Source organism: Saccostrea echinata, unplaced genomic scaffold (assembly GCF_033153115.1).
Source record: "Saccostrea echinata isolate AGI-Se365-2 ecotype Australia unplaced genomic scaffold, CSIRO_AGI_Sech_v1 ptg000009l, whole genome shotgun sequence".
Classification (NCBI taxonomy): domain Eukaryota; kingdom Metazoa; phylum Mollusca; class Bivalvia; order Ostreida; family Ostreidae; genus Saccostrea; species Saccostrea echinata.
Window position 1 is genome coordinate 40,647,086 of NW_026889758.1, and position 15,288 is coordinate 40,662,373.

The 15,288-nt window shown below is 32.4% G+C and overlaps 1 protein-coding gene across 2 annotated transcripts in view; it reads right to left on the bottom strand.

Annotated features, from left to right (window-relative positions):
* Positions 1–14,977, bottom strand: part of LOC133182381 (uncharacterized) — a 33,785-nt gene extending 18,808 nt beyond the window's left edge. For both annotated transcript variants that reach the window (XM_061317214.1, XM_061317213.1), the window contains exons 1-2: positions 14,843–14,977; positions 7,467–7,592 (exon numbers count right to left, since the gene is read on the bottom strand). In XM_061317214.1, coding sequence (XP_061173198.1) covers positions 7,467–7,532 — 66 coding nt within the window. In that variant the 5' untranslated portion in view covers positions 7,533–7,592; positions 14,843–14,977. The remainder of the gene's footprint in view (positions 1–7,466; positions 7,593–14,842) is intronic.
* Between the last annotated feature and the right edge of the window lie 311 nt (positions 14,978–15,288).

Genomic DNA, 15,288 nt, shown 5'->3' on the forward strand with positions numbered 1-15,288 from the left:
TGTACAAATCTTATCAAGTCAGTATCTTTGAACTGTTGATGAAAATATATTTAATTCACATACAGTTTAACTTCAATATCTTGGACATCAATATCTCAAATACCATGAATATGTCGAAGTGAGTTGGGAATCACAGTCACTCTTTCTCTATGTATTTTAACCTTGATATCCCTATCCTTGGATATCTAGAAATATTTTCTCCATCCCAAGTTTGAGATAATGAGGTTTCACTGTAAGTTGTTAACAAATGAATTATGTCTCCCCAAAGAAACAAGACGTGTTGATTTTGATATGAATGACCATCAGTCTGACATGAAATCATTCATATCTCTTGAATTTATTCTTGAAATGTTTTCAAACTTTTGCATGTTGCTGCCCAAGACCCTAGGGAGTGTCTTGACTCAAGGTCATATCTCAAAGATCAAATTTACTGGTCAACAAGATACTTGTTTGATGTCCAGACTATAATTCTGAAGCTCTTGATTGGAATATAAGTAAAAATGCAAATTTGAGAACTGTGGAATTATTTTTATTTGTGAGGGTCAATTGAAATTTTACTGTTGGGTAACTTATTTATATAGAATATTCAATGAACCAATACTTTGACAAACTTCTTGTTTGTGGGGATGTCAATTCATGGGTAATGGTGCCCCTCAAAATCCACAAACATTGGTCCCCCACACACAATGATGATTCCACAGTATGTTGTTGCAATTATGACCCATGGATGTTATGATGATCTTGTTGCAGGTCCTATCCTAGAAGTCAAGCTCATGATGTCAAGGTCATATAGACATGGCCAGCAGTGTTATAATAAGATTCAAGAACATGTCATCATGCCATCCAGAGTTGCTGAGGATTTAATTGGGAAAGAAGGGGCAACTTGGTTTTTTTTGTGAAAACAATAAGATCTAGCCTTTAAACAGTCTTTATTAAACAAGAAAGCAGTAGTTTTCATTTATATCTACATAAATCGTGTAGAAAACCAACAACCTGTTTTAATGGAGGAATTCTCAAATTTCTGCTCAGTGAACAAGATGTTTAATCACAACTACTATGCATTTAGTGTAATAGCTGGTTTCTACTTACATTTTCCCCTTGATTTAATGGAAAAATTCCATAGACTGCAGTTTACATTCATCCCAGTTTACATTTGATGTCATTCACTGTATGAAGTCAATAGAGATTTTGCATGCAAATTTACATAAACTTCAAGCACAACATAAAGTTAATTAACTTAATGTAAAGCACTAAGGAGACTTACTTTCAAATTTTAACTTCCGTAAAACCAAATGTTGCCACTTAAGCTACTTTTCTAAAAATAACATCTCCATAACATCAGGATTTTCTTTTAGTTTGTTCTTGAGGAAGGAGACTATTTTATCCCATAAAAAGCATCTAATTTGAATGTTTCACGGTATTAAAAAAGCCACAAGAGCTTGAAATATGTGTCTGGACAAACAAGAAGATTAGTGCACTACATAGCAACCATGCCATGTTAGCCTTAATTTGGAACAAAATTGGAGACCTATATTCATTATCACTCAGACCAGCTAAGTGCCTGAAGCTTCTGTAGAGTACTTTAAATAAGCAATCAACAAGCTGAAGGAAAATGCAACTGGGTGGCATATTAGAACTTCTGGGTGAATTTTGGACAGAAGGATGCCCTAGCTAGCTCACACAACACATGGAAACTGCAGGTTCATAGAGCAAATGCTCATTCATTACAAATTTACCTGTATATACTCTTTCTGTAAGAACCCCCATGCATCTCTCAGTATTCGTAAAAAGAAATACATTATGTATGTTTAATTCCATATGGTAAGAAAATGTAGATGAAGTAATTTCACATGTATCATAATAAATTAAAGAAAATTTAAATATCATCTAATCATGAGGGAAAAATGTCTTGGTTCCTGTACATTTAAACAAATATCAATATAGTCTTGACATTATGCAGAAAAATGTAAAAAATGTCATGTTACTGCATAATGGAAGTCCTTTACTGGTACATGTACTATATGAAGAAACTAGATGTGTCAGGGTGACACCAATGCCCCCGCTGACATGCAAGTTTTACGGTAAATATATGAAAGTCCTACTGACCTAGAGTGTAAAAAATAAAAATAAGTGGAAATGACACAAAAAAAATATCATACTGTTGCTTTTATTTTCTGGAATAAGTTGTCTACACCACAACATACTTAAGCTGCATGAAATGGTGATCACTTACAAACAAAGTAATAAAAAAAAGTACAAAAACAGTGAATAATTTGAGATTTTGAAAGTCTAAGGGCCATAACTTTTGTAAAAATGGATCAATCAAAACAAAACCCATATTTGATCTGTAAGTCATTAATACATCAAAACAACCCATGGATCATTATCTACAAGCACAGCAAAAAAAGAAAAGAGTCTGGAAAACAGTGAATTAGAAATTTTCAAAGTCTAAGGGCAATAACTTTTGTAATTAAAAAGTAGATTAATCACCATGAAAGTCGAGCTTGATATGTAAGTCATCAATATAAAAAAAAAACATATCAAAAATTAACCCATTATCTTCAAGCACAGCAAAAAAAGTCAAGAAAACTGAGAATTATTAGAAATTTTTGAAGTGTAAGGTCTATAACTTTTCGTAAAAAATACGTTAAATCATCACAAAACTCGAACTTGATCTGTAAGTCATCAATATCAAGAAACATACAAAAAATCAAGTCATTATCTACAAGACAGAAAAAGAAGTTCAGAACAGTGAATTATTAGAAATCTTCAACCACAGCAAGATTAAAAAAATCTGGAAAATGGTGAATATTAAAAATTTTCATAGTCTAAGGGCCATTACTTTTGTGGTCAAATGGGTCAATCAACATGAAACTTTAATTTGATCTATAAGTCAATAATATCAAGAGTAAAACCAAAAATCAACCCATTATCTGGAAGCATAGCAAAAAAATGTCCGGAAAACTGACAGAATGAGAGAAGGACGGACGGAAAGGGGTAACATTATATGCTCGGGCCATTTTATGGCAGGGCTTCAGTAATACTTTGTGCTTTAAAAAGGTTCATCCAAAGACACACAGGTTTAATGAAAAAAAGAGATGTGAAGCAATATAGCAGCTTTCAAAACAATGAACTAATACGAAATTCAGGTGTGAATAAAAATTTCAGCAGCTTAAAGATTTACACATTTAGTTAATGTAACTTGATCAAGTTTGTACTGTACAGGAAATACAAAATAAATGAGTCCTTAGAAGACATCATTATCACAATAATAGAGAAGGTCCTTTGCAGATTGAATCAATTAAGATGCACCACAGTGACTGATGACATTAGAAAGAAGAAGATTTTGAGTTATCACTTTCATGTTCTGTTGTAAAAGATCCAAAAACCTGCCATGTTTATTTCAAATTGAAAGTTGAACTTAAAACAAACAAAAGCTGATTTTAACTTTAAGGTACTGCACCTAATGGTAAAACTAGAGGGGATTAGAGGTTTCCTCCTCATCTGTCCATCTAGCTGTCCCTCTGTACGAGACTAGGGGACTAGTATTCTTACACAAGTTACTCTCAGAATGCTTGTTGTTTTGGCATTAAAAATGGTAGATTTAATACACTGCTCTAAATTATATTATATAAGACAAGAGGTAAATCTGATGTAAATGTGTTTGAAATTACATAAACTTAATTAATGAAGAGGATTAACAGCCTCTTGAATCCAAAGTTTCTCTTTCTGTCTCATCTTTTATTAAAGCAATAGTAACAAATTGTATTTAACAAAAACAGCATGTCTTAAACAAGGAAAGAGATCCAGTTTAATGAGACTCATACTTTTATTCATCATGATGTAGTTTAATTCATACTTAAATGTAGACTGTACTTGCATATGAAATTCAAAATGAGGTTATTTCAACAATTAATGTATTTCAATAAAAGCAAAATCTAAAGCAATATCTCAATCTGTAGAGATCTAAAATTTTATATGCATTTTAAACAAAAGACCTATGGGCCACTCACCTAAGTCATTTTTCTCTTCCTGACAATTATAAGATTAAAAAAAATCTTACTGTACAGCCATCAAGTTATACTCACTTGTTCCATCAATTTTATTTTACAGTTTTGAGGTTTGGGGTCAAGTTTACAAATTGAAACCACTTTTTTGTGACAGTTGATGTATTTCTGTGTAAAACTTTTTTTCCCCTTTATAGGCTCCAACATAGCCATTAATGCCAAGATTTGAAAAAAACTTTATCTTAACTACATGGTTCATTCATTTAAAAATGTTTTATGTAGGAGTTTCTGCAAATTTTGGGGTTTATTTTTTGTTATACACCAACCTTCATGACTGAAAAAATGAGGAATATTTCCTCAAAGGTAGTGCAAAATTTTCCATGTGTAAAATTTGTACATGTACAGTATTTGTTTCTTAACAGATTTTGGACCTAAAATTATTACATATATACCAACAATGTCCAACAAATGCTATAATAATGTCTGATCTAGATCTTATCATATGTCCTACATATGTCAATATAATGTCTGACTTATCCAATACCAAATTTTGAGATGGAAAAGTGAAATATGATGATAACAAACAGTAATCAAGCTCACAAGTCCATTGAAACACTACAGATTTGGGGCAGAGTAAACATGGACCTCAAAAAACATCAGAAGTGGGTTCAGGTGCCATTCATGGAGGAGTAAGCATCCCCTGCCTACCTGTCTCACCTGTTGTGTGCTCCTTGTCATGATAAGGCAAACGGAAAAATCCGTAGAGACAATTTAGTGTGAAAATAATGGCATAACAATTTATATGAAAAATGTCAGCCAACATTCAACTTAATGACAGATTGCAAATTGCTGACAAGGTCATTGTATCGACCATAGAATTTGCGAAAGGTTGACTTCAAATGTACCTAGGCATGCCCTTCATATCAAATCAACTGAGAGACCTAAACTCCAGATGCAGGTTACAATGGTATATTGCTACATAAATAAGGGAAGTTGACAATAGAAAAGTTGAAGTCTTCACATTTATCATTAGTTTTGTTTAGGTTACCATTAACGTCATTTTTAGTAAAATATCTAAATATGAAACAGATTTGTCAGACTCTGTGGTATCTTTTATTTCGAGTTCAAAGGAATATATCGAATCAAGTAGGAAGGAAAACGAATATTGTCAACTGATAAAACATCATTAATATATCTAAATGCTGATTTGAAGGCCACAGCAAGAGACTTCTTTTCATATAGAAGTTTTTGAAAAATTCTGCCTCATACAAATACAAAAATAGGTCTGCTATTAATGGGGTGCAATTTGTACCAATGGGAATTCTGAAGACTGTTGGAAGACTTGATCTCCAAAGACTACATAGATATTGTCAATCAGAAACTTGAGCATCTTTTAAATGTCAACTTCAGAGTACTTGTGTGTACAATCAGAACACTTATTAACAAAATAATTTTGCAAATGACCAAGGACAAGGTAAGTAAATTTACAAGTTCCATTTTTATTGAAAAAGAAGCTGTCTATGATGTCAAAGAGCCTGGCCCCAGGATCATGAAACATCTTCAAGCTTTAGTCAAAATCTTTATGTTGTACTAAAATGTTGTAGAAGTCAAGCAGACCAAACCTGAAATAATTTTCAATACTGCTGTATAAAAGTCTCGTTGTCTGCAAAGTCGGAGATTAATTCAATAATAAATGAACATTTTACAGGCAATTGAAAATTTGACCTAAGTCTGTTTCATGATCCTGGGGCCTGGACTTTAATTTATCGTGGGGAATGGTTGTATAAAGAATTGAAAAGCTGTACATCTTGATGTTAGCCATTTTGGTAAAAATTTTGTGATTGGCAAAGCTAAGGCACACAAATCCACACATGTTTCTTGAGAAATCTGTATTCTACATACCCAAGACAAGGACATAACTAGATGTGCGTAACACCTTATCATAAAAAAATGTGTACATTCATGATTTAACATTTTTAATAGGCTGGTTACTGCAATACTCTTACATCTGTATGGATTGTGTAACTTAAAAGTTTAAAACAGGTTTTATTTTAGTTTTTTTAAATTTTCACCTTAATTAAAGGTCACAGTGACCTTTAAGTAGGATGCGACACACCTTCTACCTGAGATGCATTAATTGAAAAAGTTTGATGATTCTAGGTCTAATAGTTTCCAGATATGAGCTGGACAGGATTATGCCATTTTTAGCCATACCATCTTCAATAAAAGTTTGACAGTGACCTACTTTTAATATATGACACATCTTCTACCCAAGATGTATCAGCTGACAAAGTTTGACAATCCTCCAAGGCCTCAGAGTATTTAAGTTATGAGCTAGACATGAAAAAGCTAACAGATAGATGGTCTGACATGAATGCCAATACCATAATATACTGGTTTATTATACTTTCATGTTAAATACTAAAATTTGATTGGTTTAGAAGCATTTAACAATCCGTAATGTTACCCTCAGCGTTAGCAACATACTTGACAACAGGTAACATTTTGAAAATATCACATGCGTTCAAATCATGCGCGTACGGTTCACCGTAGAATTCTCAAAACGTCGGTTGTGCGTTTGAAAGAAGCCAAATAAACGACGTCAATTAAAGCTTGCGTTCGATGTAGCTTACTTGAAAACAACAAACGACAGACGAAACATCCTTGCGAGTGCAAACTTTAGATGATAAAGGACTTTTTGAGTAGCAAACAAACAATAAAGAGGTTGGCAAATCTTTTCCGAAGCTTTCTTATTGAGAATAATAGAAGCGGGGAGTTTGAAAGCTTTCTAAGTGTGAACTTAACGACGATCTCTGAATTTTTTTTTATGACATCCGAAATCAATAAGACATTCAGTATAATAAAATAAATAGTGCACGTTTTTGAGGGTAACAGTTGAAATTGACACCCCTCGGAAAACCATTTTCAACCTCTGCTGATGCGTCGGTTGACAATGGTTTTCCTTGGGGTGTCAATTTCAACTGTTACCCTCAAAAACGTGCACTATTTATATAATGTCCCATCTTGAGACTGGCATCTAAAAATGTGCCACCCAACATAGTTCATTATCTAAGAGGAAAGCCAAAAAAAAAAGTCTCAAAAACTATGATGGAATGACAGAATTATGAAATGATGGATGAAAATCAAGGGGTACCATAATATGCCTTGGCCATTTCATGGCAGGGGCATGAAAATCAGAGTCTTGATTATCTCCCTTGTTGCCCATTTCATAACACATCAAAATCAATACTTCAAACTGTCTTGTAAGAGAAAGTCTGAATATTCTAATTGAGTGAATACAACTAACTGTCCCCTTAAATCAGTGAGGAAAGCCAATGGAGAATAACAGGAATATCAAATACGTGACTCCTGCCAGCTTCAAGTTTGTAATATTGTTTTAAAAAAAAAGGAAAAGGAAAAAAAAGCACCTTTTACCAGTATCAAAAATCAGAAATTTACCTCAAGGTCAATATCAGAACCTCGCCTACAGTGGCTGATTTGCTCCACTGTCAGTGGGCAGGACATGGCTGTTGCTTTTGTTGTAAACTTCTATACCATGATGCCAGATAGAGGAGGGAGGGGAGGCTGTTCAAACACATAACAAACGTAGACATTATATAAAATTTTTAAAAAATGCAACTACTCATGTAATATTTTTAAACTTGTGGTCAACATTTCACATATAATAACTTTAAATTGATTTCTGACATGTATTACCAACAATTCTTACAAGGCATTGCAACTTAAAATCAAACCATTTTACTTACTGGTGGCAATAATGAAGACTGATATTGAAATTATATTTATCTAATCAACCAGTCCTATTATGAGTTAGAAATTTCTACTTTTTACTTTACGAAACTGAAGACAAAATTGCACCCTTGGAGAGAAACACAGTCACTAATAGCACACAGGATTTAAAAAAAAAACACCTTCCAATATGATAATCCTATCAATTGAAACCATAAAATTGAAAGGGAAATGTACAAATAATGTAGAGATTGAGAGTATTAGGAGAATAAATTATACATAAAGTGCAATTATCACTGAAAGTCAAATGGCTTGTCAATAAACAACAGCCCACATTCATTTACACAATGGCAGAACCATCCACCATAGTTGTGACATTCTGGTTCAGCATTCACCTTGGGCAGGTACAAAAAAAATCTATAAACCTATGGATGCTCAGTAATTAGCAGGCTAACAGTTCTCAAATAGGCAAATTAATGTCATGTTCTATCCTTCCTTGTGATTTGCAGTACAAATCAAATTGCTGAATCGTGACTGTGTATTGGTTATAACACAGTACATAGTTTCTAGACACTTTATAGTTAAAACATTCAGTATATCATTATGGGGTTAATAGCAGACACATCATATTCTATACTCTAGAGGGTTTTAAAATTCATGCAAAATTGTTGATTAGGACATGCATTGATAAATATTTCTTGATGTTTGTTTTTTTTATTTTGTTTACTAAAGAATATATATATTTCTCCAGCTATTATAAATGCAAAGAGTAAATTGCATGGTCTTGCCTAAAAATACTATACTTCTGCACATTCTTCAAACCCTTAAATCTCAATATTATTTTGGTATAAATTCTCCTCTTCGGTGCTCTATTTAAGTTCAGCTTCAAGACTCATGATTCTATGTGTCAATGGTCTTATAATCCTCAACATCAATGCTCTAAATGCCTTGTGTTAATTATCCTTTACACTTTTATGCTGAGATTCACTGCTCCTAATTCTCATTGTCAGTGGTCTTGATGTTATTCATCAATGTTGTACTTGATTTTTGTGAATGTTATAAATGCTCAGCATGAATGTTTTAATGCTCAGCACCAATGCTCAATTTCATGCTCCTCCAAACCCTTGTTCCTATGCTAAAGATGTACCGCAATTTAGAAGACAATGTTGAGAAAAAAAAGCTAGAGGTACTGGTAAGTGCTAGACGAAAAGGTCATTGTGCCCTTCATTTATGTTATGTCATGAAATGATAAAAAAAAAAACTTGTCTACCTGTACCATTAATATACACTGTACCAAATAGCCACGTAAGACTTAAGTCTACCCATAAGTGTAGTCTTTGAAGCACAGTGTGTGCCTTCCAGGTCATAATATCACCTCAAGTTATACTCCTATTGTACAAAACAGTAGGGCACATAAGAAACCTCCCTGCTTACATCCCCTGATTTAGGCAGGTTATAATGAAGGGAACTCTTGATCACCTCTTTCTAATGTCTGAAGTGTCAACATAATGATCTCACATGCTGAGAGTAAGAGTTGAGATTTTACCTCAAGTGTCTCGCACACCAGAAATTTGTGCTGAACCTCTTACATAGCCTTCTTTAAGCTATCACTTATTTTGCAGGCCATTCAAAGATTTCTACATTTCAGCATACACTAGCTCTTAAAAATATTGTCAGAGATCTTAGTGTATAGTCTGTGAATAGAAATTGTATAAAGTGTTTGAAGATTCTATAGTTTTCAGGAACAATTGTGTCCTCATCTCTTAAATATGCAACACTATTCTCATTATTCAGAAATGGATGACAAAGTGGCATTTCCTTAAATGACCTAAATTTCTTGCCATATATTATGGAATCTGGATTTTAAGTACCGTAGATAATCAAATTTTTCTGACACTTATTTCCAAGAGATATTCATCTTGTATATAAAAGTGAGACAAAATTTTCATGAATCATGGTTATTTTTATTGTAACCTTTGGTCATATAAAGTATACGCAAGAATGAAATTTTCGCCAGCAGACAATCTTGATAATTGTGCAAAAATAAAGTTCTTACAAATAAAAAGTGATTTATGGTATACTTATACATGTATTACTATAATATCATTGATTCACAAATGACAGTGGATTGGATGATAAATCTTAAATTAATACAATTCACTGAGCTCTGAAGTATGATACAAATTTTAACATATAAATAGGACATCCATACTTCCAGAATTTTTTATATCAAATGATGTTAATATGCATAATACAGATTAAAAAGAAAACAAATTTGCAGGATTAATTAATTAAAGCTCATCATACCACATTTATACACATAGTTCTATATGGGATGACACATGCAACCTACAAATTAATCATGCATCTGTACAAATGATAATGCAGATAATTATTTGAAATTGCAGCAAACGACTTTATTTGCAAAAGCAGAAATATCTGCAATACGGAAATATTCCTGATCGTGAATGTTAAAATCTTTCTGCAGGCCTCAAGCCACATATGAGTCAGTTGATGAAGCAATGAGGCCTAGTTTAATATGACTATTCTCTAATGTAAAGTCCCTTTATCTTGTAGTTAGCTCTTTAGAAAATGGTCTGACAGCAAAAGTATACTATTTTATTTCAAATCCAGCCCTTAAGATTACATGACAGTGAACAGTCATGGCCGATGCTTAAGTATTTTAGACAAACACACCAAAAATAGTTACTTAATAGGTACTTATAGAAGTACTTATATACCTAAGTCTTACAAAAGTACCTTACACCTTTAGTGGTATAAGTAGTCAATCTAATTTTACTCCTGGACAGAGACAAATTGAAGGGCACCACATACTGGTCAGTCTACCTTTAACACAAGTACATATCTGATGTAATGTAAGAGGACTTAGGTAGAAAGCAGAATGGATTTCAGTCCAACATGTTATATCTATCTAAATAACAATTATAATACCTCAAACTAAGATTTGGATCTGATGATCATCAAAGAATAACAAATTATAAAGCCGACACCATTGTGTTTCACCCAGGTATGAAATAAACTGATCAGAGAAAAATTGTTCACCACTAAACCAATAGGAATTAGAATTCTTGGTGACCTGTTTACAAAACTATTTATGACAAAGATGTTTTATTTACAGATTTAAGGAGATATTACCTGATTTGATAACTTGGTTCCTTCTACATGTCTACATTCAAATTCAAAATAATTGCAAAGTTCTCAAACGTGACACTTGGAGCAAATCAAAATGATCAGAACCTGTGTACTCAGAAGACAAAATATACATAACGAATCATACAGGTGACTTTTAAATCACAACTAATCTGAGTTGTCTGTAAAGATCAGAGGAAATAATCTCATATTTTAGAAGACTTTTTCCATTGTAAGACTTGGTAAGGATCTTTGGATTAACAGCAACAAGTCAACAACCCCCAAGAAAAACATGATTGTGACATTTTTTTATGTGATCAACTCATAGGACATTCACTCCAAAGATTCCAAATGCAGGATGTTTTCTATATTGAAAGAGTTGATTACTGGTATACTTGATTAACCAAAGTAAAAAGGACTTATTGATTATAAAACTGGTCTATGTTGGTGCCAAAGTACTGTCTGCAGGTTCTTTACATACATCCATAAAAAAGAAAAAATGAATGTACATAACTTATCACATTTTGTTCAAAATAAAATTATGGACTTTCAAACTTTTCACCTTCAATAGTTCTAAGCTCAAAACTTCACTTGTGCATTATGTTTTTGTCTGTATAGAGCTATATTTGAAATGCTGATTATGCAATTGAAAAAATAATAAACATTATACAAACCTTTTACTAAAAAATCCTTGCACCAATTGACAAATTATTAACTTTCCTATCAAGGAAAATTTTTGAAAATTTGTTCTTTTAATCCTCATTCCAAATATGAAAAGCAACCACAAAGTTAAAAGAAATGTTCTCCCCACAAAACAAACATAACTAAAGAATCAATATCTACTGGTCAGCAGTTCACAACAGACTCCCTGGACGTTTACGATTAATTACACAAAATATGATAAAATATGTAACTTTGTCCTAATTTAACACTTCACTGAAATATATACTGGTCAATTTCACTACCTTTCATTGTATACAATGGGGATGTACATAATGTATTTATAGAAAACATTTAAATCCAGATTAGAAAGCCATTTAAATTGTCCATGCTGGCCGGCTGCTTGGAAGTGGTAGCTATGTACACGTATAGTCAATGCAATTTTTCAATGCAATGAACATCCAGTCATTAGTTCATTTTTCTTAATTGAAATTGATTAAATGCAAAGAAATAAATGGTACATTAGAGTCCTGTTGAATAATATCAGTGATTAAATAGTTCAACTTCAAACCTCTATACAATTAATCAAACCTACAGCAACAGCTGCACAGCACTGGGGCAGTAATGCCACATTAACTCGTTTAAGTGATCGAAAAGTAATCACATTTTTTAAATTAAATCTGATCAGTGATTCATGCATTAAGTATGTCCAAACTTTCAGTTTGCACATACATGCTAACTTAATTATAAGATGTTATACTGTATATCCAACGTACCTTACCTACAGATAATTTTTCAAGATATTCTTCAGTATGATTATTACAAGTGCCATCAGATGTTCTTAGACAAAAAATCAGCATACGTACATTACCAGGGGTTTTGAAAAGATATCAATTGATGAAAATTCTTGTATAATTCAAAGAAAAATATACAAAAATTTCTAAACATATATTCTAGATGTCTTATTTATCCAAACTTGTTTTAGAAGAAGTGTTCAACAGCATATACAGACATTAAAATGTAGCAAACAGTTCCTTTAAGTATTGGAACTCAACTCTAAGGAAAAAGACAATAAAGTTCATACTACATTGCATATGTCCTTAAATCATATTACAATTCAATGGAATAGCAATGGTTGTAGTTTAAAGTACTCGAACTATTCTCTGTGTCAAACTCTAGTAACTGTACGCAACCTCCACAAATCACTTATTCTAAAAGCATGGCTGTAAAAGAATATTTTGTTCAATACAGGCCATATAATAATTTCTTATACAATTTATTTTGATAGTAACACTTTAATGTTGTTTATTTGATGTGATTTCTTTGGTACTGGTTGTTTGATGTTGTTTGTTTGTTGGATTTCAAATTTTGTTCCTTTAATGTGGCTGAAATTTAGTAAATGATGTTGTTTGGTGTTGCATATAGTTGTTCCTTTAATTTGGATGAAGTTTAACATTAGATAGCACAGCAAAAGCAGAGCAATATTCCCTTGTCCCTCACCCCCTCACAAGAGAGCAGATTGATCCTGATATAAATGAAAATTTACAGTTGTTTACTTTTATGTTGTTTGCGAAGTATAAATCTCTCTTACATTTGAGAAAGGAAGTTATGGAACCGTACAATTTATGAAGTCTAAATCTATCTTTTTTTTTTTTTAAAGTTCTTGCTAATTTTAAATGATTTGTTAAAATTTTCTAATTAGTAGCTAGACCATACATCAGTGATACATGTAATTTGTCATCATATGTTACGATCTATTTTGAAACATTCAGGAAAATAAGACACTTAATGCATCATCTCCTCTTTTAAGGTTTCTGGAAAAACCAAGCCTATATAAAGGGTCAATAAATAAACAAGGTATTTAGTTCTAGTAGGAATAATATTTGTAAAAAATATATAGAAAGTTCAAATAAAACTGGAAATAATATTTCAGTTTTACTGGAAATAATATTTCAGTTTTACTGGAAATAATATTTCAGTTATATATATAATCATTGGTTACTTGTATGAATTGCGATAAAATTTTTGCAAAAAAAAAGCAGTTGATCTACAAACACTCATACTTTGATCATTTTAGGAGTATCAGACAACATCACTATAACTTACTATCCTGAATAATTTGAAATCCAACAAATATCCTAATACCTTAGAAAAACAGGAAATCAAAGAACAATATTTTTAGCTACAAACATACACCAATCATTATCTACATGTGGGGAGATTTCTTTTTAAAAAATGAAAGGAAACATAGAAAACATGTCCTCACTTCCTCACCTTCAACACAGACAAGAGAAAAGATTGCAACCCAGACCCCTTAGTGTTTCAAGATCATGACTTTTCAATTAATTTATAAGAGCCATCACCAGGTTTCTGCAAAAAGAGGGGTGGGGGTGCAAACAAGGGTCCAAGAGGGGTACTCCCTCTTCTCGACCAGAAATTTTTAAATACATGTATGTTCCGTTCTGGTGCATTCTTCAAGTCATTTTTCACATATGAATTCAACAAAATTTAGCAGATTAATTGCTTTTACAGAAAACAGATGAATAATGAATTTATTTTATCTTCAAAACGATATGTTTAACTGTTCTTTTTTAAAGGGGATGTGACGACACCCTTTGTACCTCCATTCCAATGGCCTTGTTTATCTTGATTTTTTAAAAATGTATTTACAATAAAAATGGCCTTAAATCTTATTTCAAAACTTATCTTTTTGGTACAAGCATATACCATATACACTTCTCCATTCCATTAACATATTAAAATATACTTCTATTGAAAAACTGACCATATCACCAAACATTAGTAATCAGAATGAAATCTACAGGAAGTTAAGTGAAGTGTCCATTTAGATCCATGATGGAGATGTATTTGGTTTTAGAGTGTTGGACATCAGGGTCCCAATTTATATTCAAAATAATGTCTCAAAATATCTTGATAACAACAAAGCATCCACTTAAGAAATTTCTTTACTTCCATTAAAATCTTAATATCCCCTACTACTTGCTTCAAAAAATTCTCTTAAAGGCAATGATGGCTCATCAATATCTGTCCATGACAAGACAAATTGAATGTTTTGATCAATGTAAACACCAGACGAACAAGAAGTTGCAACCTTTTGTGTTACACCTTCCTACCTGTGCAATGCATTATACCATCCTATACTCAGGGGATGACTTAAGGCCACCATTTACATGCCATTAGCTTTACCTTCTTTCACCATTTTTTAAATAATTACTCTAGTCCAGGTTAAACAGAGTGTCTGCCATTGAACTTACCTGCCAATAAATGATCCATCTCGGCTGCTATTGATGGTTTGTGCACATTAAATTGTATTTGCCACCAATTCTTCAACAGAAGTTGTGCTTCAGTGGTCTGACAATTCTCTCTATAAGGCTCAGTAATGGTGGTCAGCTTTCCTCAGTGCCTGCTCAATTCACAAATACAAAAAAAATGTGTTGAAAATATGTGTGAACTAGCTACCATGTGACAATTGATATCTATCATGCTTTTATGTTAAAAAAAATTACGTTACTTTTTTTCTGTATATCACTATATCCATTGATGGGCACATTAATACTAGGGTAATAGGATTATACAGGTGATATACCCAAACAAGAATCACGCTGTTATGAAATCTGTCATGACGATGACGACTGTCATCTTATTGGCAAATCATTTACACAATTTTGCATCTGAGTGACTTTTCCTGCTACCTATTGAT